This window comes from Manacus vitellinus, unplaced genomic scaffold (assembly GCF_001715985.3).
Source record: "Manacus vitellinus isolate BGI_N305 unplaced genomic scaffold, ASM171598v3 scaffold_38_pilon, whole genome shotgun sequence".
NCBI lineage: Eukaryota > Metazoa > Chordata > Aves > Passeriformes > Pipridae > Manacus > Manacus vitellinus.
In genome coordinates, this window is record NW_021940526.1 from 7,196,669 (window position 1) to 7,220,160 (window position 23,492).

The 23,492-nt window shown below is 45.6% G+C and overlaps 1 protein-coding gene across 1 annotated transcript in view; it reads right to left on the reverse strand.

Annotated features, from left to right (window-relative positions):
• XRN2 (5'-3' exoribonuclease 2) overlaps positions 1-23,492 on the reverse strand; it is a 38,583-nt gene that overhangs the window by 5,299 nt on the left and 9,792 nt on the right. Inside the window, exons 8-29 of the mRNA XM_025895658.2 lie at positions 22,962-23,034; positions 22,809-22,859; positions 22,321-22,478; positions 21,845-21,919; positions 21,620-21,753; positions 21,473-21,530; positions 21,282-21,389; positions 20,540-20,584; positions 19,835-19,966; positions 18,720-18,841; positions 16,512-16,647; positions 14,253-14,360; positions 14,055-14,144; positions 13,484-13,556; positions 12,543-12,626; positions 11,894-11,991; positions 11,724-11,803; positions 10,569-10,625; positions 9,242-9,310; positions 9,009-9,143; positions 7,819-7,946; positions 3,477-3,537 (exon numbers count right to left, since the gene is read on the reverse strand). Coding sequence (XP_025751443.2) covers positions 3,477-3,537; positions 7,819-7,946; positions 9,009-9,143; positions 9,242-9,310; positions 10,569-10,625; positions 11,724-11,803; positions 11,894-11,991; positions 12,543-12,626; positions 13,484-13,556; positions 14,055-14,144; positions 14,253-14,360; positions 16,512-16,647; positions 18,720-18,841; positions 19,835-19,966; positions 20,540-20,584; positions 21,282-21,389; positions 21,473-21,530; positions 21,620-21,753; positions 21,845-21,919; positions 22,321-22,478; positions 22,809-22,859; positions 22,962-23,034 — 2,075 coding nt within the window. The remainder of the gene's footprint in view (positions 1-3,476; positions 3,538-7,818; positions 7,947-9,008; positions 9,144-9,241; positions 9,311-10,568; positions 10,626-11,723; positions 11,804-11,893; positions 11,992-12,542; positions 12,627-13,483; positions 13,557-14,054; positions 14,145-14,252; positions 14,361-16,511; positions 16,648-18,719; positions 18,842-19,834; positions 19,967-20,539; positions 20,585-21,281; positions 21,390-21,472; positions 21,531-21,619; positions 21,754-21,844; positions 21,920-22,320; positions 22,479-22,808; positions 22,860-22,961; positions 23,035-23,492) is intronic.

The following is a 23,492-nucleotide window of genomic DNA, read 5'->3' on the forward strand; positions in this document are numbered from 1 at the left end:
CTGCACATCACTCCTCGTCTCTTCCAAGAGCCTCTGCCCAGATGTGCTGAATTTCCACCCTGGAGACCCTTTCCAGGGGCAGCCAGGCTCCCAAATGACCCCGGAGCTCAGGGAGGAGCTGTGATTGTCCTGGCCAGGCAGGACTCACAGCCAGTTGTACAACACCAGGCAAAGGGAGCTGTGAGAACTGAGGAGTTTTGGGAGGGGAAGGACTTTAAACACATTCCACCAGCTGGAGCAGAGGCAAAGTTGGAATCAAGACAGGTAGAGGCAAGACTAAACGGATGAAAACAGGCATTTTGGATGTGATAGTGGTGTGGTTTTGGATGCAAACTGCTTTTGGTTTCACACTAAAGCCTACAAAGACAATTGCTCCACCTGGTCAGAGTGAGACCTGCCTGGATTTTAGGAAAGCATAAGGAACTCCTGCCATCTCCAGAAGCAAATAACTTGATTCCTGTTTAGAAAAATATGAGTCCTGCTGGATAAGTATGCAGTTGGTGGATAGGACGTGGAATACATGGACTAAAAATGGACATGCATGAATGGTAAGTGCTGATACTGAGCTGTGTGCTGTGCTTTTCACCCCAGGAATGCACAATGTCACCCAAATCCTCCCTCAGAAGGAGCAGTGCTGTAGTTAAAGTTCATAGCAAGTCACACTTTCAGTGACTAAACACTCAAAGTCAGTATTCTAAGATAGGTTCATACTTATTCCTTTGGATTAAGTATTTTGAGTACTAACTTTTTTCCCCCCTCATGATTCCTAGAAAACAGCAGACTCTCCGGGATGAATACACTGCTCTGCCTTAAGGAAAACTACTGGGAAATGCCCACACAGCCCCAGCTCTTGGGCTTTCATTAACAATCATTCTGTCTCTGTAACAAGTGCTGGTGATAAATACAGCTGAGGGTCACAGGCCAGCACTTGCTCCATGCCTGGAATGGGAAAGTTTGACACAAATTTCCTCTGTCATTAATATGTACTTGGCACAGAGTTTAAACTTGTTATTTTTAAGTGATGTTTAGTGAAAAGTTAGGAATTTAACAAATTAAACACAACAATATTTACATGATGTTGTTGGGGCATTTTTGCTCAAGGCCATCTGAAACAGTGAAATTGGTGATTTTCAGTCAGAACTACCATGGATTCTAAACCTGGAAAAAAGGCTGCAATGCATTTTCTGATCTTAAAGCCTGTTCTTAATTCACAGAACTATGTATTATTAAAAAAAAATAAATTAGATTTTCATCTTGTAAACAAGAAATATGGAAATTACAGGACTCACAGCACTTGACTCTGTGTTCATCCAGTGGATCTATTAATTGGTGAGGGTGGAGATTTGCACGCAGCAAAAGCTGCAACCAAAAAGGGACTGTGCCACTTGAAACATCCCAGGAGCTCACACTGGCAGAATCATTCAAATCACTCTCCAGAGTTACCCCAACTCATGATTCAGCTGAAGCATATTCAGCCAGGACAGCTCAAAGACAGCCTCAGGAGACATTACACTGTCAAACATCCCCGTGTTCCAAGCTCAGACTCCTTGGAAATCTCTTCTGTGAGCAGGTCAAGCAAATGGTTTTGCTCCATTTCCCTCAGCCAGGAAATGTCCCTCAGCCAGGTAGCACTGCAGCACTGGATTTAAGAGATCCTACACGGGAGGCAGGACCTGCTGGACTACAGAGAAGCAGCTTTCCACTCCTGCTTTTTATTCCCCCCAGGCCTGGCAAGCAAGAGGTGCTTTAGCCCCCTCCTGCAACACTCCATCCCTGGAACAGCACGAAGGCTCCAAGCTTTCCAGGCAGCAGGGACAGGGCTCCTGGCTCTCTCCCTCATTTAATTTCTTCCTGGGAACAGAGGTGACAGAGGACAGAAATCCCTGGCTGCTCTCCCCCCTGGCACCTCGTTGCTCCTGGAGCACCTGAAGCCACAGCAGCAAGTGGGAACAGCCCCAGGGGTAGGTGGTTTGGGAAACCAGCAGCTCCCAGGGAATGAACTGGGAAACCCAAAATCCCTTGCAGGGGTCAATTCAACAGGTTCAGACATTATTTCCTGCACCAAGTCTCCCTGTGTTTAACCTTCTGCTTAAGTCTCTGTGCTTGTCTTTGTACAGCAGCTCACTCGACGTCAGCAGGTTTCATCTGCTTCCCAAATCCCAAACCTTCCAGGGAAACGGCAAAAGTACTGATCCTCAGAGCTGGCAAGTCAGAGATTTTCATAAACCATCCAAGGTGCAACAAAGAAAAGGCAAGGACAAGTGACAGACCTGCAGCAATCCTTCAGAAAATAGTCCTGTATACGCTGGATTTAATTAGGGTGTGGGAGCAGCAACTCCCATGGCCCAAGCAATATTGAAGCTTGCATTATAAACAAACCTTGCCTTACAATATTCCACATGGATGAGGCACAGGACAAGGGAGCCAGACTTGGTTCAGTGGGGATCAAAATGGTTGCCATGGAAAGTGGCTGCGGAGAGCTCAATAAATTCTCCCAAAGCCCATATTTTCAATGGCCAACATTTGCAAATAAAACCGAGGGAAAAAACCCTGTGCCTCGGTGCAGAAACATCCCTTACGTGCTCTGCCATTCCTCCATAAACAGAAATAAATATCATTATTCATAGCTGCCACAGGTACCCTGAGTTTATTGAGTCCCCCCACTGAAGGACACACAAGCCATCAATGAAGGAATGCATGTAAAACATCCCTGATTATCAAACCATGTCACATTCCTTCTATTCGATGGCACTTATTGGACTGCAGATTCCATAATCCTTCCCTGAGTCCCTTCTGCATTTAATTCAGTTCAGCCTTAAGTAGTTAAAGAAACTGTTTTCAGTGGCAACTAATAACTACTGACCTACAGTGACACTGCCCTACAATGGGCTTGTCAGCCCTGAAAAACTTGTACCAAAGAAGCTGATTAGGACTTCAAGAGGTTTGTAGCAAGAATCAATGGCTGGTCTGTACTAATGCTGCGGCTGCAGCACAGAAATGATAAAAGTGGAACACCATTAGTTATGCCTCATTAAGCTCCACAGCCCTCCTAAAAAGAAATTTGTTTAGCCTGTCCAAAATCTAATGCAGTTTTAAGCTCTCTGTGTCCAATTTCATGGTATCTCAAAAGCTTCAATAAGATAAAGGCCAAAGAACCAAGAACGGTACCAAAGCACCAACAGTAAAGTTAATTTTGAAGCCTGAGTTTTAATGGAAAGTGGGTTTGTTTTTTTTTTTTTAATTCAAACTACTCAAGCCTTTTAAAGGATGAACACCACGTAGCGTGCTCTCAAAACATAAATAAACCACGGACCTTAATTAACTTAAAAAACCCGCTGTACAGCACCGTTTCAACAAACTTAAACGGCAACGTTCAAAACAAAGGAGGGGAAGAAACAAACGTTGGGAAGGCTGGCAGAGCCCCAATCCACCCTCCTGGGCAGGTCTCACAGAGCTGCCAACCCCTCCTGCCTTACCTCTGTGGTGCCTGCTGGAACAAGGGCGTGGGGCCTCGCCAGGACTCCTGCGGCCGAAGGTCTGGAGGGGAGAAACAAAATGGTAAAGTAAGAAAGGGCAAGTGTAACAATTCAAGAGCCGTGCTCCACTCCTGGCTGTGCTTTCAAGGAGCCAAACAGAAAAGCTCAGGCTGGATATGCCACAAACACACTCCAAGCCATCAGCTCCTGCTGCCTATTTGGACAGAGCCCTGCTGGGAACTGATAAAAGGCAACCTTTTTGGTTTCAGTACGCCCAACAGGCTTCAGGTGATAAGAATAATGAGCTGGAATTGCCAGGACTACTCTGGTGAGTGCTTGGACTCTTCACAGGTGTCTCCTACTGGATTGTTAAAGATGCATAACCTCGTCTGTTACCCCTAACAATTTAATCTTCCAAGTACATTCATCACTCCATAAAAAACGCAGATACACACCCCCCTGCTGTATCATCACCACGACACACCATGTTTGTCAGCCACAAACGTGTAATAGTCTAAATATTTAGGCTTTTGGCAGGTATGGGAAATTGGCCAGCTTCCCTTTGATTGGGCTAAGTTATTCCATAAAGGAAACTACAAGGATGACCAGGGCGTGGAATAAAGTGAACAGTCCCACTTTATTCATGTTTAAATAAAGTTATATTTAGGATACAAAACATAAAGGATTCAATAATATAAAATAGAAATGTATCATCATTAAAGATGGTAAAGGAGTTAACTTAGTCAATGATCATACAACAATAAAAAAAAAAAAATCTATTAATGACCTCTGAGATAATGGAATCAGGCTGAATTAAGCCTTTTTTGGGTAAGAAAACTTGGCCGGAGCCCCAGCGCTGCAGCACGGGAGACCACCCACTTGTCCATTGTCCCCTCCACCCAAACCAGCTCTTTACAAAGCCGAGGCAGGGCCGGCCCTGCTCCGGCAGGACACGCAATTAAACGGTTGTTGTCCCTCTAAATAACCTGGTCAGCAAACAGGATAAAAGCAGCAGCCCCTCAATGGCGCCCGGGCAGCCCCGGCGTCAATCAAAGGCTGCAGCTCCACTGACACCTTTCATGGCTTTCAATGGCCTTCGAGTGGGACCTCATTCCAACAGCTGCTTCCAGCAGCTGGAGCACGGGACACGGACACCCCGGCACGCTGCCAAGGGCTGAGGGCGCGGAAGCCCGGCGAGAATTCCAAAGGGAAGGAGGGAAAAACGAAATAAATCAATCTGTGCCTGTCTCCCAGCTCTGTCCCTCTCTCTCGGTGTGCAGGGCAGGGTGTGAGCAGCCCCCAGCAGGGAGAACACGGGATAAATCCCCATCCCCGGCGGCTCCGCTCGTCCTGCTGGAGCAAAGCCAGTCCAGCCCACGATTCTTTATCTGTACTCCATACAGAGTCGTTTATTAAACATTACATCTGCACACACAACTACACCAGCCAACAAATAAACCTCTCTCTGTACACACACACTGCTACCCACCCATGCTCTCAGCAGGTACAGTGAGTTATTTTCCACCCAATTTCCAACCAAACCAGCCTAAAGCATGCCCAGGACTGAAGATGGATGTGTGGCACTTTCCCCCTGGTCAGGCCTTTCCAGGGCCAAACAGGCTGTGCCCACACAACGCCGTGTTTGCTTTGGAATACAAGGGGAGGGCAGCACAGGAGAACCCACAGTGTTGCTCTGGGGGAAACGAGCAATTAACACACCAGAGCTTTAAAAAAAACCCTACAGACAAAATTGCTAAAAAACCCATAAAATTTTAAGTTTGGGACACCCCAAGAGTGTCACTGCTTCCAACCAAAAACACCCTAAGATGACTGTTCCTAATAATTCCCAAGTTTCACAGACAGCAGCACCCTAGAAACACGGCAGAGCTGAGCTCTGCTCATCATGTTTCCAGACCCTTCCTTTCCATGTCAACAAGAAAGGACCCAGCTCTCCTGCTGCAACCACACCTCTTTGCAGTTCTAGGGAACAGTTTAAGAAAGAGTTTAATGAAATCATCATAAAGACATTTAAATCCACCTTATTACTATTCATTTGTACGGCTGGCAGAACGATCTTGGAGGGAAAGAGCTTGGAGCAGTGAATTGCACTTCAAAAAGACACCAAATGGGAGAAGAAATGACAATTAATATTTTCTTTAGGCTGCAAAACTTAGGCACTTCCTGAGCTATAAGGCCAAAGAAACTGCCTTCTCTAGTAGCTCCTCAAGCAACAATTTACCTAATCAGGGTGGCAATCAAAGGCAAGATTTTGTGTTTACTGATTGCACTAATCAAGATCACTTTTCAAACGCAGCTAATTGACAAGTTTACCGACTGCGACGAAAGTCATAAATCAGATGTCCTGCGCTGCAGAAACCAGACCTGCCATTCCCAGAGCGCTGCCACCCCGCACTTGACTCCCCAAGTTATCAGCACAGACAATTATTCATCAGCTGAAAATTGGCACATCCGAGTGAAATCAGGGAGCACCGGCGAGGAACACCCCCAGCCGGCTCTCGAGGGAGAGGTGGCACTCGGCCCGACTGCATCGCCCTTCGGGGGCTGATTGTGCTGCAGCCTACACAGGGACACACCAGACAGCAAATGGAAAGTTGCTCTGCGTTGATCCCACAAAATGTGGGAGTTTTAACCATGTCAGCTGCGGTTTTTCAGGAATGTGTGGGTTCTGGGCGCTTCCCAGTCCAACTGTGCCACACCGGACAGTGGTTCGCACACAGCTGGGGTAGGGTCCATTCCCAAACACATCCTTCAGTGTGAACACCCAAAAGGCTGATCCCAGCAGGAATGCCAGGCTATGACACCTGGAGGCGACCTCTAACAAGGGTTTAAGGAATTGTCTCTCCTTGGTAGAAGAGCAGTTGAGACAAGTGTGCTTCACTCCTCAGGTGGACTGGGGCCTGACCCACCAGCCAGGCTCCAGGATGTGATTTGGGAAGTCCTTCTAGGGAGCAAGAACATCCCTCATGCTGTCTGCATCCATCCTACTGATGGACACGAGCTGCCCTCACAGCTCTGTTAAACAATGAGGCACTGAAAGGAAGACCATCTCCAAACCCAGAGTCAAGCGCTGCCGTAATTAGTCCTTGAGACTTCATGCCGCAGTCAGTGTAAATTAGAAGTTAATTAGAATTTAAGACTAATCTCCTAGGACAGCTCGGCGTTGTCAGAAGAGGAGGAGAAGCACAAGCCAGTGAAGTGCCAAGGAACACATTTGCAGCATGCTGCACTGCCCTCTCCCACGGAAACACAGTGCCAGGAACTGGCTCCGGACAGCGGTGGCTGGATGAGAGCTCTGTGAGCACCTCCTTGGCAGGATCAGCTCCAGAGACAGGAGACAGAGAGAGCAGCTTTCCCACAGAGTGCCAAGATTTGACAGGAACAGCAGTACAGGGACTGCTGGGCTCCTGAAAACTTTCTCCCCAAAGCCACACAAACTTTCTGATTTTGGAAGATGAATGTGAAAAGGTGATGCCTGTCTGGTGGTTCTGCCTTCTCGTGTTTCTTGTTTGTTTAAAAAAAAGGTTTTCCTTTAACCCAAGTTAATCCCTCCAGGCTCATATTCAATCCACCTCTCTACTTAAACCAATCTGGTTCCTTGCACAAGAAATCAGCACTCACCACTCAACTTCCCTTCCTCTGCTCTGGGACTGGACACTGAGTTTCGGTCAGTGGCCACTGATACTATTTATTTGCTGTCTGATATTCAGCAAAGATGCCAGCAAGATACAGAGAGGGTGACAGCTTCACTGGGCAGCAACCAGTCTAGATGGGACAAAACTCTGGAGCTCAAACTTCATCTGTGTCAGCTCTTCAGATGTCCAACACTTGCAGAATTCAATACTGCAGGATTTCACACCTCCTTAGGCAGTTGAACCAAGTGTCCTCCTGTCTCAATCCCACCTGAGCACAGGTGAAGAGGCAGAACTCCTGACCAAGACCCTTTTTCAAGAGCACAAGCACTTCCTTCCTGGGGTGAAGAACTCCATTTTGGGTCACATAGGATTTATTGGTGATGCTGAGATTCCACCACAGATGGAATATGTTCCAAGTAACAGGCACCAGGAACCCTTGGTATGGGTGGGTTTTACAGTGCTACTTTTGCTATTACATTTTAATCCAGAGCATAGTGTTCCAACTGGGATCCCACTTGCAGGCACTCTGCTCCATTTCAGCACATTTCCCTACAGCAATCCCATAAAGGAGGAGCAACAGAGAGGAGCAACACGAGGTTAATGAAGGCAGGTGCCTGGACCCACTTATTGCTTGTGCTGGTGCCACAGAGCAGCCCAAACCCAAGCTCTGAAATGCAGCAAGCACTTACTTGACAACAGCTTGGGGATCTGCTGCTGCCCCCCCAGCAGGGGCCTGGCGTAGGGGCTCCCGTAGGCTCCGATCGGCACGGCGTTGGGATACATCCCTGGCATCCCCCTGTCCCTCAGCATCGTGTGCCTGCGCCGAGCGAGGAGAGGAGAGGAGAAAGATCAGGGTGTTGTGGTGAATTCCATCTTGCAGCACAGCTGCCACCTGGCCCATCCACAGCCCCAGCCCTCTGCAGCGTGCCAGCACGAGGCAGGGATGTGCTCGTGGATCAGGGCCCAGGCACATCCCGGCACACGCCCGGGCCCTGGGAGCTGCTCCTGGGGAAGTGCTCACATTTTCAATAACACAGCTGCACTTTTCTTGGTGACTGTGGCAAGGAAGGACAGAAGAGGGTTCACAAGTCCAGCCCCAGAACAACTCTGCTTCCCAGCACAAGAGTGCAGGGAAAGGTGGTGCCTTTTCTTTTTCCGGTTCCTCCAGATCCCTAAGATAATAAAAGTATTTTCTCTTCCTAAAGAGACACTTCAGACTTCAATTTTATTTGCTAGAATTAGTGTCCTTTAAAACATTATCTTCTCTGGCTCTGATAAATGCATGGCTCCTTGCACTCCCCAGTGTGGAAAAGCACTTAACTTTAATTTTTATGTGATACACAACCCCAGCTTGTTCTCCCTTTCTCACACTACACTGCAGCACCTGCAGAAGTCACTTGGATTTCTGGACAACTAACAAAAACTGACTGTGGCAGTGCCTGGCAAAGGGACAATCAAACAGATTGTATGGTGCAGCACCAGGTTTTTACAGCTTTTTCATTTCTAAAAGCATAAAAGACACTCCTGTCTTCACTAACAGTCTTAATTATCACTTGTGTGCAATATTCCCATTGTACCTTCTGTACTTCAAGCAAGTATCCACCAAACGAGTTTTAAAAAAGCCAAAACAGCAGGAAAGCGAGTCAGAAACATTTAGGAGGAAAAAAATAACATCCAGAAGCAAACAAGACATCACTGCAAAATCACTGTAACGATCTGTTTGCAGAATATTGATTTTAAATATCGGACACCAAAGTTTGGAACACCAACATCCAAGACAGTCCATGCCCACCCTCTTTGTTTGTTTTTTATTAATTCAAGAAGCAGAACAGAAGGGTTGCCACCCCAGCAGGGCGGCCAGTCCCCCCAGCAGACTCACCCCAAGGTTCTGAAGGCTGACTGGTCCAAGTGCACTGGTTTCCTGTCTCGGTTGAAGCCCAGCTGTGGCCTCCAAGGCCTGCCATCATTGTTGGTTTTTTCCCAGTCTCCTGGCTTCAGCACCGGAGCAGGTTTCCTTAGGAATAAAAACAGTGCCATAAATATTTATCAGAGCCAGCACTCGGATGAATAAATCACACTGGGATTGTGTGAAAGCCGAGAGCTGACACTTACTTTGCCCCAGGTAACACCGTAGCCTTGAAAACAAAGTCTTCAGCAAACTGTGGATCTTTGAAGGAGATGCTAGGAGAAAATATTTGAGGATTAGGTTCACTTCATAATGAAGCCAAAGTGAAAAGCAACCACTGCTTTATTAACAGTGATGCACACAACAGGAAAGAGCCATGAACCCACGACTTAAACTGCAGAGGGAATTTCCTGCATATGGATATGTTGGACTGGGATGTCTCCATTATTTTCCTTTTTTTCTCCCCTGTTCCAGAAAGGAAGTTCCATGCCCAGAAACCAGTCAGACCCATGTATGGGAAGGAAAGGCTCTTCTGCAGACCCTCGAGCAGCCAAAGCACTGGTTGTGCCTGCTGGAGCTCAAAGGCTCCCACAGGCAGGGGACCAGGGGCACTTGGCTACAAGTGGGATTTCCCAGAGCAGGGATTTTTATCCTGAAAGGCAGTTCCAAGCAGCTCCCGTGGAGGGATGCATCCCTATTTTCAGTGACACCTCACAGACCCTGAGCTTTGGGCTGTCTAGTACTAGACAAACTAAGTAGCAATAGAGCAAAAACTGTCTGAAAGCTTCATTTCTACTGGTACAACACATTACAGAGCACTGGGTTTGCAATTCCCATCTCCTGGTGTAGTATCCAGCTCTCAGGTAGGTCCCACCAGGGACATGTTTGAAGCACAAGACACCAACCTGTTCTCTCAGTACCTACCATCTGACACAGAAGAATGCCTGGGGTGCCAAGAAAGCTAAAAGCAAATGGCTGAGTAGAATAATCTCGCTCCTCCAGCTGAGATATATCTGCTTTTCGACACCAAGAATGAATGAGACTCCAAGGAAAGTGAATAATGGCCCCTTGGAAAATTCAGCCTCAGTCACAGGAGCTGAAGAGCAGAACCCTGACTGCTCATACCATCTCCAGGGACAGGAAGAAAAATCCTTGCGACAGAGAGATGGAGAGAAGTGCAGAACAACTCAGAGCCCCTGACAGTGGCAGATGGAAAGCCAAAACCTTTCTTTAACTCATTACTCACAGTAACTACATCCCCATTTAGAACATCCTTCCCACAGCATCCTGACAAGCCACAACTCAGCATTTCTTCCTGCCTGTTCTAGTTGAACCAAGTTAGGCCTCTTTGAAGGAAAAAAATTACACAGACAGATCACAGGTGATTTTCAGTGTCTCAGGTACCTTATGTGGCTCAAGAAGTGAAAGGTTACAGGCCAGAGCCTTGCAAATCCAACAAGAAAACACCACAGTAAAATGAGTTTTGGTTGCTGTGTGTTGTACCCCACTGCATTAAACCCAGAGGTCACTGACCTGACTGCAGAGTTTTGGGTGAGATCCCGCAGCATCGGAACAGGAGACTCCACCACCCTGGGCAGGAGAAAAACCTCTGTCAAAACATCAGGTAACACATTTCTCACCACTTGCTGCTCTTCCCCTGGTGCTCTGTCAACTCAGCCTGTGACACCTAACAGGGATTTGAAAATTAACTTGCCTTTCCCCTAAATCCAGCACTTCTATAAGGACTGGACTGACCAGATCCTTATTTCTCAATGCCACAAGAGTTTTCTTTTTCCTGTTCCTCCCAAGAACAGCTCTGACTTGCTCATGTCCCTCACCAGCCATGACAAGAATGGAGAAATGCCCATTAGTGTGGCCTGGGATCCATTATCTGTGCAACAAAGCCAGTGTTTGTGCATTTAATGCAAACGAGCTACTGAACACCTGCTTATGTCTCCGAGCACAGTTAGAGAAATGAAAGGTGAGGATTACTCTGATCATTTCTCTGACTAAATGCATTCTCTAGGAAACAAAAAAATATGAGCATTCTTCCTATGTGTAGCTGGGAACAGTCCTGAATCCAGTGCCACAGGACAAATGGACAAAGGCAAAATGTATCTTAGATACCACTATCTGGATTTTTCTCTAATGCAATGCAGGTTAGCATATAAAAAGCAGAGTTTGGGTTTTTTTAGGCAATGTGCACTAAAGGGAAGTCACATCAGCCCACATTCATATTCATACAAAAGCAGAGAGGCCAAACCAACACAACCTTACTGAACAAGGCCCCTGAGTACTATGACTTCTGCTACCCAGGCCTTGTTTACCTAATAAAGCAACTACTAAATCCATAAAAATCAGCCTTCCATAGGTGAAATCACAGACAAAACCAGATTCACCAGCAACTACACACATCAGGGCACTTCAAAGATTTCTGAGGCTGCTCTAAAAGCCAAGTTCCGAGGCTAAGAAAAGCAGGATTGTGGGATGAAATTTTCCCTTGGTTGGGATTTTCCACGTGCTGGAGGTGACACACGCCCGCTCTGAACCCTCAGGCCACGAGTGCTGAGCCTCAGAGACTACACACACGGCCTTGCTGGGAGCTTTAAGTTTCTTGTGGGCATGAAGATACTTCTACGTGAAGGGAAGGTCCCTGAGCACCAAGAACCCAGCCCAGGCCACACTCACTGGTCCGGGAGGACGGCGTTGTCGTTCAGGCTCAGCTTCCCCTGGATCCCGTGGCACAGCTCCGGGGGGATGTCCACTGCCTGGGGAGGGCAGAGCTGCTCAGCTGGAGCACTTTATCAGACCTTCAACCTCCCCATTCCCACAGGCCCTCGAGAACAAGCACAACCCACCTCTGTGTTTTTGGTCTTGTACTGCTCCACGATGAAGTCACAGAGCGGGTGGTGCTTCCCAACAAAGAGAACGTCACCACCAAGGCTGTTCCTTCTGCCTGGAAAGGTGAAGGGAATGGGATAAGAGTTCAGAGCAAAGAGGGAAGGAAGGAACACGGCAGACCTGCAACGCTGTCCTGGTGACACCTCCACAAAAGCCAAGCTTCACTGTGACTGGGGAGAAAGCTTTGAACATTCTTGGAGAGTGTAGGAAGGACAGTCTGCCCAGAGCAGGATGGCTCTGGTCACAGGGGCAGCTGGCAGACAGTAAAACAGCAGGAATCTCGTGTTCAGTGGGAGGAAATCTAATACAGAGTAACACTGCAGATCCAGACCCGCTGGGTAAAAAACCCAACCCAAAATCCCCCAGGTCCCACATGCCTCCCACAGCTCACCCACCAGAAAATGGAGAAACAAACACCTCCGTTTGCCTCTACAAGCCACAAAAACAGACCCAGCAGGATCACTCTAATTACCAGCAGAACCCATGAAGAAGAGTCTGCCATAACTCAACCCAACCAAACACCTGTTACACCTTGTTCACTTAGGGTGCAGCACCCAAGAGGCAACAAAATGTCCCAATTCTTTAACAAAATACCCCAACTCTTACTCTCTTCAGGAGTGAGGTCAGGGTACACCTCCTCCAGGGCAGCTCTGAGGCGTCGCTCGTCCACAAAGGGCAGTAACGCGACACCTGCAAAACCAAAACACTGTTTTTTCACACCTGTTGAGAAAACCCAAAACAACCCCAAAAAAAAGCCAGACTAGGATGGAAAGCTCTGATAGATTTCCTCAGTCAAGAAAGGGTTTCCTTTCACCACAGAAATCAAAAAGCCCTGGGAAATTTACTAGGAAAATTCTTCAAATTCATCCACAGGGATTCTGAACTCCCACCGTGAATTCCCAATTTAAAACTTGGTCTGCCTGAAACACTTTTGCTTCAGAAGTCAGATCTTTATGTGGTTTCATTAAAACAAACACTGTTGTCCTAGAACTGAAGGAAAGGACAACCCAAAACTTCACCTGCAGTGAAATTACTCACAGTGTAACCACCCACAGAATTTGGCAGACCCTGAAAATTAATATTCTCTAAGGAAAGAAAAAGCTGCATAAATGCTGTAGCTCTTTTTTCATTCTTTGTATGCTCCCAAATATTTCTATATTCCCCAAAGCATTTTTGGCACAGTACTAATGAGCCACTGATTGAGCAGAACAAGATCCATTAATTAAATGCAAAGGAGACAAAAGACAATTACACAGTGAGGCTGATAAAAACAGAAGAATGATTAATCTAGTTCAGGAAAAATTAACAAATCTGGAATGGCTGCTGAAAAGACTACTAATCATTGCCAATCCAAAATCAGTTACTGAACCATAATTTGTTCTTCGTAGTGATTTCTTTTCAAAAATACACCTGCTGGAAAACACTTGTCCCCACACCAAGTAACACAAGGTACCTGTGTGACTTACTAAGATAATTTCCCAATTCCTTCCTATTTTTACAGATTCTTAAAAAAAAAAAAAGGAAAAAAAAGAAGTTGAAATTTCAACCTTGCCAAGCGTATTTCTTCCCATTTAAATCAATAGCAAAATCTTCAGGGTAGAAGTCAATGATGCTTGATTCCTGTCATTGAGAAAACAAAATCAAAATTACCCTCAGAGCCAATTCTGACACGGGTTCAGAGTGTCACATGGCACCAAACACAGCGCTAAGGGGGATGCAGGGATCTGTCACTAATAAAAATACCTTTTAATAAATGCCATTTAAGCATCAAGTGTGGTTGGGCACGTCCATTACTCAGAGATTCAAACCAAGAAATTAAGCAGGAGAGAAAATTTGCAGGTGATCTGCTGGATTAAGCTTTGCAAGGCTGCTGTAAGGACCTAAACAACCTGAAGTGTAAGAGAGGCAGGAAACGAGTTCTCACCCAAACACCTGAATTCCAAGAAACCGCTTTTAAGGATTTATTTTTTTTGAAGAAGAAGAAGAATCCTTGCAACCTACTACAAACCTCCTGGGCTCCGGCATTTTTGTTCCTGAAGCAAGAAGCAGCAGGAGGTGGTGTTCACACCCCTACAAGGTGACCCAGCCTTACAGAGCGGACACAACAAGGATTCTCACCGGGTCTGTCATCAGCTTCCTCCACGTCGGCGGCAGGAAGTTCCCACTTGCAGCTGGAAACACTCCCATCAGTTGTTCGAGGGGCTTAAACTGTTGAAATCAGACAAGCCAGATGTAGGACACTCCTAATGAGGTGTTAAATCACAAACGATTAAATAAATAAATAACGAACTCGACGAATAAATAAAGGAGCCCTACCGGTTTGGAGCCTTTCTCAAAATCTGAAGGCATGTCTGCAATCCCCTCGAAGTCAGAAGCAAAGGGAGCGTAGTGAAAAGGGTAATACCAGTTCCAGGATGCACAGCCCTAAGGTGGAGAAGCAAGATAAATAAAATCAGGCACGTCAGAAAAATTAACAAAATCAAAAATCACGCAGCCCGGTCACCAGAGGTGAAAAACATGGCAGAAAGGAGCATTTTTCTGGCAGCACACAGTTTGCACTCCTGTTTCTCAAAGCAAAATCCCACTGCTAACTGGGGAAGGTGTGGGGCCAGAGACCCCATAATATGCCCTACAAGGTGTGAAAATGTGAACAGTGCTTGCTGCGGGCTGGAAACCACTCTGGCTTCAGCTGTTACTTTTCTCTCCAGCACCAGCACTAACACACACTTGGAGCAGCACTTTGCTCCTTCCCTCTCGCTCTCCTGGCTCGAACACTGGGGAATATAAAGTGCGTCCTCAAAAAGGAGAAAACAAACTCAAAACGCGCCAGAACACCCTGCACTTGGTAAAGGAAACGCGGCTCAGGGAGGTCCAAGTCAAGTTTTCACCTCCTCAGCTATTTTTCTTAGCAGCACCACTTGAAACAAAAGCCCACTACTGTTTTGACTTCCAATTCTGAACAAGTAAATGTCAACGAGGCTCCTCCAGTGATATTTTTGGTACAAAATTACAGCGACTATAATTATTCAATGCAATCCTTCAGATGGCTTCGGAAGGTTTCAAAAGCCAGGTGGATTGCTTTCTTTCTTTTCCTTCTTTTTTTTTTTTCCCCCTCTCCAAACAGATGTTCCCACTAGTGGAACATGCCCTGCATTATTAGCTTTTTGTAAGAACAGAAAGGCAGGTAACACATCCTGTCACGAGTTTCGTGGACAGTGAGCAGCAGTTATTAGAATCAATTTTTATTATGGTACAAAGAAAAAAAATAAAACAAACCAACCATTCTGAAGTCCCCCCAGCCCCAACCACTTCCTAATCTAATCTCCACACAAGCAGGCAGCATTTTGCCAGCTGCTCCATCCCAAATGCAACAGACTGGAATGGTTCTGTGCCGTTGTATCACTGAAGGTGAGGCAGTTTCCCAGCAAGGACATTTCTACAGCTCACCTGAAGAGTCATTTATACCCCTGGAGACAGATGGGCATGAATAGATTTGTAGGATATATCTTGCCATGGTTAACAAGAACATGGTTTGCCTTCAGTGTGTGCAGGATCACAGGAATTCCCACCCATAAAGGTGTCCAGGTGACATCTGTCCTTTGCAAAAGGAGGTCTCAGGTCACACACACAAGGAGGTGGAGAGCTCAGCAGACCTTAAACTCCATGATTTTAATCTACCACAACTAATGAGCCAGAGCCCAAACTCAACCAACGGATGCAGTGGGAGGGAGGGGAACACACTCCCACAGTTTGTTCCATGGGGGGGATGAAAAAAACCCATTTTAAGGTGCACAGTGTGAGGTGTTGTCCCAGCTGGACAGGTGTGAGCTCCCAGCTGGACACCCCCAGAAAACGTGCAGTTCCATCAACCCAGCACTGTGTCAAACCCCCCAATTCCTGCAGAGGCAGATAAACCCCATCAGCTGCAGCACATTGGGCTCCCAGGTCACACAGCACAGCCAACTTACTCTGCCTTCAGGGCACAGAGCTCCTCATTAACCACCAGTGCAACAAACCCCACAACTCCCACTAATCTCTCACCAATCTGACATCTCAATTATCAAAAGATTTAAATCGGGTACAGATTACTTCAATCACAACACATTTCATAGAACATCATTACAATCCACCAGGAGACTGACAACTCTGGTCCTTTCCAATTCTTACTGGCATTTCACAGGCTCTGTCCTTTGTTCCCTCCTTTAGTCACCTGCAATGTCATTATTCATGGCTTTGTATTGCAGAGGGAAAACGGCATCGGTCCTTACTACACCAACGAGTCTTTACTGCACATGAGAAGCAGAACCAGGGAATCGCTGAGGTTGGAAAAGACCTCCAAGGTCATGGAGTCCAACCTGTGACCCATCACCACCTTGTCAACTAGACCAGAGCACTGAGTGCCAGGTCCAGTTGCTTCTTGAGTGCCTCCAGGGGTGGTGAAACTGCACTCAAACCCTGAGTACCAAGCGTTTATTGCACATCTTGAAAAACTCCACTGCTTTTCCACGAGCAACAGGCCAAAACAAAACAGGGTGCAGGCACAAAGGAAAATTCAGAGATGAAAGTCTGAGGTACCTGATAGTAATATCTGAGAACCCAGCAAAGCCCTTCCACGTAGGACTGCACGACCTTGCGCCGGAATTTCTCGTCGGAGGCATCCACGTCGAATTTGTTCTTGTAGTAGCGCTGCTTCCAGCCAGTTTCCCACAACCTGCAACACAGCCATCGATACATCTCACCAGGGGCACCTTACAGGTCTGAATTACAGTGTCACCCCTAGTCACTGGCTACTTCAGCTTCTATTTGCAGACAGTTTAAAGGAAAGCGGAAACACTGATACTCAGCAGCAAGAGAATAAGGTGTGATGGTTGGCACCCCAGAAAATCCAGATGAGATCCTGAAGCTCCCACCCTGATAAACACAGTTCCAGTGCTAGAAGCAGGGTGGATTTTCAAACGTAGGCCTGTTGCTGTCAGGATTTCTCAGAACAGAATTGTTTCTGGTCAGCAATTCTGTATTTCTCACCATTTGAACTTTGTGCTTTTACTCTTTCAGGAGAAAAAACTCTTCCCTCTCTTATTTCCTTTAATCTACCCTAGGCCAAAATCTTTATCTTACTGGAGTATCTTCTCACATCAAGTTCATTCCTTTATTCTTAATGCCTCTCTCAAGCAGAAAAGTGGCAGAGTTTTCCCGCTCCTCAAAATAAAAAGCAAGAAAGCAAATAGTAATTTCTACTGTCCTGTTGCTGTTCAGACAAGCTGTGATTACCAGCAGCACTTTCTGCAGCCCAGGAATCCTGGGTTTGCTCACTCACACCACAGTAGCTCCCTTTCCCAGGGGATTTTCAATCCCTCATCCCAGAGATGGATCCTGGAATCAAAGGAGCCATCCCGGCCACCCTCTCTCCTCCCTTCACACAGCTCCCCCTCATGTCTGTGCAAAACAAAAACTTGCTCCTCTTTCACACATGAGCACCTGAATCCCTCAGCTCTGCTGTATCACGTCAGGAAAAAAAAAACCAACCAAACTGCTTAAATCTGATAATCCCTCAGTAATGATTTATTTTTTTAAAGAGAAGTTTATGCCCAACAATTCCAGCTTGGCGTTGAATATCCCATCTGAAAAATCAGCCTTTCCACAAAGGCTGAGACCACTTTAAATATTTAGATATTCTGAGCTACAGGAGAGTTTAAATAACTGCAGTTGAACGTAGCACATCCTTTTCCTTGGCAATACCAACCCTGTCAGAACTGCTGCTGCTCACAAATCACCACAGTTCGTTCACACTGGTCACTGTAAAACTGTTAAAGCTTCTTTTAGAGCCTCTGCTAAAGCTCCAAGGGAAAGGAACACTAACATTGATCCTGATTCTACACAGGAATTCTGCTTGCTTGATTATAAAAAACAAAAACAAATCAATTCATTTAGATACACACTTACAGGACAAAAAATGAGAATGAGAGCTGGAATATGAGATACTGGAAGAGCTGATGGGCTGGATGTCACAAGTATGTGGTGACAACAATCCTCAGTGTTTTCCCACGTCCACTTGAGTGCACACAAAACCCCCTCCTGGCTGCATTTAAAGGGCAGACCCCTCAACAAACCACTGCAAAGGCCTGCAGTTGATGGCAATAGCTTGATTTAAACCTTTGATCAATGCAGACTCACTGGCAGTTAATTCTCATAAAATTCCCGTCCCTTAATAATCCAAGGATCAGCTGCCCTAAGACAATTAAAAGAACTCCCAGACAAAACAGGGCCTGCCACAAATCAGAGAGGGAGGAAAAATGAAAGCTGCCCACATGAAGGTAACTGATTAAACAGCTGAGAATTCCAGCCTGGGACGGCGGAGGGGTTAAACAGCTGGAGAATTCCAGCCTGGAACTGTGGAGGGGTAAACAGCTGGAGAATTCCGGTGTGGAATAGTGGATGGGTTAAACAGGTGGAGAATTCCAGCCTGGAATGGCGCATTCCACTCACATAATCAGGGCTGAGCAGGGAATGTCTCGCCAATCTAGCGCTGGGTCTCAGAGGGAGCGTGGCTGGGAGGCTGCAAACCTGCACGCATACTAATCTGGGCACTCAGAGTGAACAGCCACAGCTCACCCATCTCCCTGGAATTTGCTGGATATTCCAGCCCTCCACATTAATTACCGGTGGATAAAGAGATCATAGCGAAGCATCCGAAGGCACTGCTGCACTGAGCTAAATGGCATTAATTAGGCTGCATCTATTTCAGCAATTTGCTAACAAAGTGCTACAAAAAAATGGCTTCACCTGATATTATCCTCTGGCTCAGGTTCACTGTCACTGTCCTCAGCTTTCCGCTTAATTCCTCCTCCTCCCAGGGCCGGGCTGCCATCAGGAGTCAGGCTGGTATTTGGAGATGCTGAAGTTGTCTGGGATCAGAGTTATTACAGATAAATAGGGGGAAGGGGGGGAGAGGAGGATTTATTAGGCATTTTAAATTCAAGTTACAATTAACAGCTCTGCAATAATCACACGTGTTATTTTCAGTTCCAGAAAAACTCCAGGCAAAGGCTGCACAACCCTGAACCCGCTAAGCCAAGGAGCAAATGGAAAGAAGAACACACCTCTATTAAAAAGGCAGGCGTTGATTTCATACAGGCAGAAATGTCATTGGATTGGAGAAAGAAAAGGATGCAATAAACAAGACAGCAGAAACTGGTAAAGCATGCCATTCTGGATATATTCCAATTTTGGAACACCCCTGTTTGCTCTAGTCCTGCAGCTTCTGTTACAGCTTCATTTTGCAGCACCAGTGAAAAACACACACACAAAAAAAACCAGTGCTTCTAATTCAGAACTGTCAGAAATGCTGCGTTTCTTCACAGCTGGTCTTTTAAACTCCTCTCAAATTTATCCATTTTAATATTACGGAGTCAAAAAGAAACGCCTCCTGTTCCACAAAGGAACTAATGTGCTTAACTCAGGTGCAGAAGTTTCAAGATTAAAAGGGAAGAACGGCAGAAATTATACTTTGAAAAAGCATATTGTATTTAGACTTCAGAGACAGAACCCACACCTCTACGATGAAAAGGGCCTTTAATTTTTTTCACTGTTTGGACGAAGATTTATACCCAAAAAGAAAATATCTGTCATAATTGTTATTTCAAGGTAACAATCAAGACTTCTAACAGAGCACTCAACTTACTTCCAGTTTTCCCTCACTAACGCCTTTCCCAAGATTTCATCCAAAGTTTCTCCTTTCCACAAAAACTGGTTATTAAAAGCCACTTTCTCGAAAAAGAACGTTTTTGGTGCCTGCTTTTCAAGAAAGCTCAATGGGGTAGAGAAAAAAAGATGTCCAGAGTACCACGGGAGGTGATTATTTCCCTTCTCTGTGCCAACACCTCTGAACATCTACTTACAGAGTTGTGCCTCTCGTGCATCCTCATCTCAAAGGCGGCTTGCCTGGGGTTACAGATTGCCTGAGGGCTGGATCGATTGCCCAGGGCTTGAGGGGAGAACTGCCCACCAGGAATGAAAGCAGGCTGATCCCTCTGAAAGATAAATACAGACGAGCCCTGTTTAATGATCTTCACCAGGCACAACGCTTCTGAGTTATAATTTATTAAGCTCTTTCACAAAACTGCCAAAACCCCCCTGCATTTGGTGCCTGTGTTCTTTCCACGTGGGCCAAAAGGCAGTTTTTTGGGGGCCTGGTCTAACTTCCTGGGAGTAACACATTCCTTGTAACAACAGTGAAAAACCTCTGCCACACTTAATAGGGACAGTCAGAAAAAAATCCTCATTTAAAAAATGAACACAAGGTCTGGAGAGCACTCAGGGAAAACACATGCCCTGACAGTTTTGGAAGCTCCACTTCCTTGGAATGCCCATCCAAGAACAGAGCTACGTGGAAATGAAAGTACAAGGCCCGTTTTTAAAATATCACAATATCCTGGGAATATAAGAAAATTCGCCCCAATAACAGAATTTTAAATTTTTTAACTTTCAGATGGCTTACACACAGGCCAGGAAACACCTGCAGTTCCAACCACCACACCTGCCAAAACCAGAAGTGTCTATTTTAATTCTTGCTAGTTTTTGCATTGGGTAAGGAATTCGCTTACCTTCAATCTTTTCCTTTTTTCTTTCTGTCGTCTTTTAAAGTTATCCTAGATGAAGAATAAAGGGAAATAAAGTCAGTCAAACATACAGATTTCTTGGGAAATTATTTCATTGCAATCCTCAACCGACCAAACCGTGAGGTTTTTAGGGAATGTTCTGAATAAGACGTGGGACAATTCTTCCGTCTGTAAATCCAACAGAAAGGGGATGGAATTTTCTACTCTACCCTGAAAATCTATGGGGGAGAAAAAAAGTAACTAGGTATTCAAAGCCCCACAGTTTTGGTAGTGGCTTAAATGATGTACTGAGTTTAGCTGTAGCCTCAGTTCAGGCTGCCAGCAGTGCCAAAGGACACAAGCTTGGTGCCCAGACTGGAGAGCTGCCAAAAAAACGTAGGAGAGACATTAACGTCCTAGAAACAGAAAAAGAAGAGACTCAAGGAAAGATATTTCTTATTCTACGATTCTCAGGCCTGAGAGCTGAACATCAAATTGGCATTTCCACTTCCAAGAGAGGTGCAGGCTGGGGCAACAATATGCCAAACATTTTGCCAACACTGGCACAGTGATTTCAACTCCAAGTGCCTTCTTTCCAGTCAAAAATTACTGAGAATCATAGAATAACAAACCACAAAATTTGTCTTTTTTTTTTTTCCTTATTCTCTTAAGGGAGGGTCCCGGGCTAACAGTAAGGCACATGATTAAAACCAAACTCCAAGGATGTAACAACAACAAAAAAAATTACATCGTCGTCTTTTCTCTTTTTGAAGATACTGTCCTCGACTTCTCCCACCGCCAGCATGATCATCTGGACCCGCTGCAGGTTGACAAACCCGCTCTCTGTGAGGTACCCCTGCAGGTTAGAGAACAGCAGAGGTGAAAAACAAGCCTGTTCTGCAGCAAACCCCCAGATGTTTTCAAAGGAAAAGCTCTCACCCCGGTTTTGTGCACCACGTTTTTATAGATGTTCACCAAGCGATCGATTGCTCCCTCCCTAAACACAAACCAAAGTGTTAAATAACTCCTGTTATCGAGAAACACGGGGAGTATTCCTGCAGGAAAAGAAAACGTGTCCTCATCTACCTGATCTCCAGAGATGGCAGGTGAGGCAGAAAGTCATTTCCCACGAAGAAGCACATGAAGACCCAGTCATCGACACTTCTTTCGAAATCAAACGTGAAAGGCAGGCTGGCCATAGTGAGTTCTCTCTCCAAATACTGCAACACGTGGAAAAGGACATTGGGAAAGGCTGCATGGAGTTTAAAATGTTAGTTACACAAAGCAGCTGGAGTAACTGCTCCACCTCACCTCCCTCAGGACACACAGGCGGATGAAGATGAACTCCTGCTCCGCCACGGGAAGGGTGTCGGCAAACTGGTCGTGCTGAAACCAAAGGAGAGCCACGTCACACCCCAGCTCTCCTTAGAGCTTCTCCAGCTCCATTTCCAAGGAGTTAAGAAGGCTACAAGAACAGGCTCCCAAGCCCTCGTGCCGAGCATGCATTTTGCTGCTTTGCCTGTCTGTGAAGTTACTGATCATTTGTTCTCACCAGCGATAAAAAAACCCCAAACCCAAAATACCACAAGTGAAGATCTCAGCTTTGGCATAATAATCTTGTACTGCACAAGTACAACTTTCACCTCTGAGAGGACAGCCAGGTATTTTCAACAACAACTTGCATTCATGCTTCAGCCAAAACCAACAGCAAGAACTATTTGAGGATCTCATTATACACGAGTTTGTAGATAAAAAAAAAAACAAACTAGAAATAGCAAAATTCTTACCTTTCCTTGTTTTTCTCTGGGCAAACCTTGGCAATCCTTAACCTCATGACCCATCTGGTTACAGAGAGCACACGGCTTGGGTTTATTTGGTTTGAACTCCTCCCTAATTATAGTGAAGTTTGGTTCGTGTGTAGCTAAGCCAAGCATAATCAGATCAGCTACCAATCAAGAAAAGAGTAAAATATGATGAGAGATAAACAGTATTAAGCTTTAAAAGAAAAAAAAAATACAACTTCAGAAGCAAAGTAGATTCTGCTTTCAGCAAGTGTGAACACACCAATGTGCTTTACCCACAAACCACCCCCTCAGGACAACCCCAGGGAGCTGTGGGCAGGGTTGGACCCTTCCCCATCCATTACACACAGCTTTCCAAAACTGACAAATCCACCGGATTATTTACACATTCCCAAGTGAGACACAGTCCAATTCAATCCCAGAACAGCACAAGAAAGCTTAACAGGACACATTTCTAGCAAGAGAGAACTCACCATCAGCCCCACACAGACAGTGGTGAGTGTTTGGGTCATGATTTGGTTGAGCTGTACAAAAGAAAATTACATTTAGTCAAAGTCATGTAAAATAAAATATTATTGGCCATACCTTAATTTAAAACAAAAGGTCCACATTTATTTGAATTTTACCTCTCTGTCTCCTAATGTAATCCATGATTTTATGTTCCCCTTCACCAGGAGCACTGGCATCCGACAAAATAACCTGCAACACATTCCAATTGTGTCAATAATTAATGCTGCCACAGTAAAAATCAACAACTTATGCAGTTCATACACTGAATACAGAACCTGACTTATGAACACTTGAAATTCTAATCTGCAGTTTCAACTATTTCAAAATGAAATTATTTAAGAGCCTGGAACCAATGAACAGACATTCATTTTTCCCCTCCAATTCCAGGATGAAGGTGACATACTGATTCAAACCCCACTGAAGTGATCAGGCCATATTTTTGTTTCCTGATAAATTGCCAGGGCAATGAAACAGGCACTAGAGGACTCACGGATTAAGCACACACGTGTCTGCTTCCCTTTGGATCTTCCCAACTCATCGATGCCCTGAAACATGATCACAGCAGACCCCTCCTCACCCTGGCGTCAATTCTTAGCACAAGCATTTATTAAGCACTAGCTTAATAAAGCATTAGCATTTATAAAAAC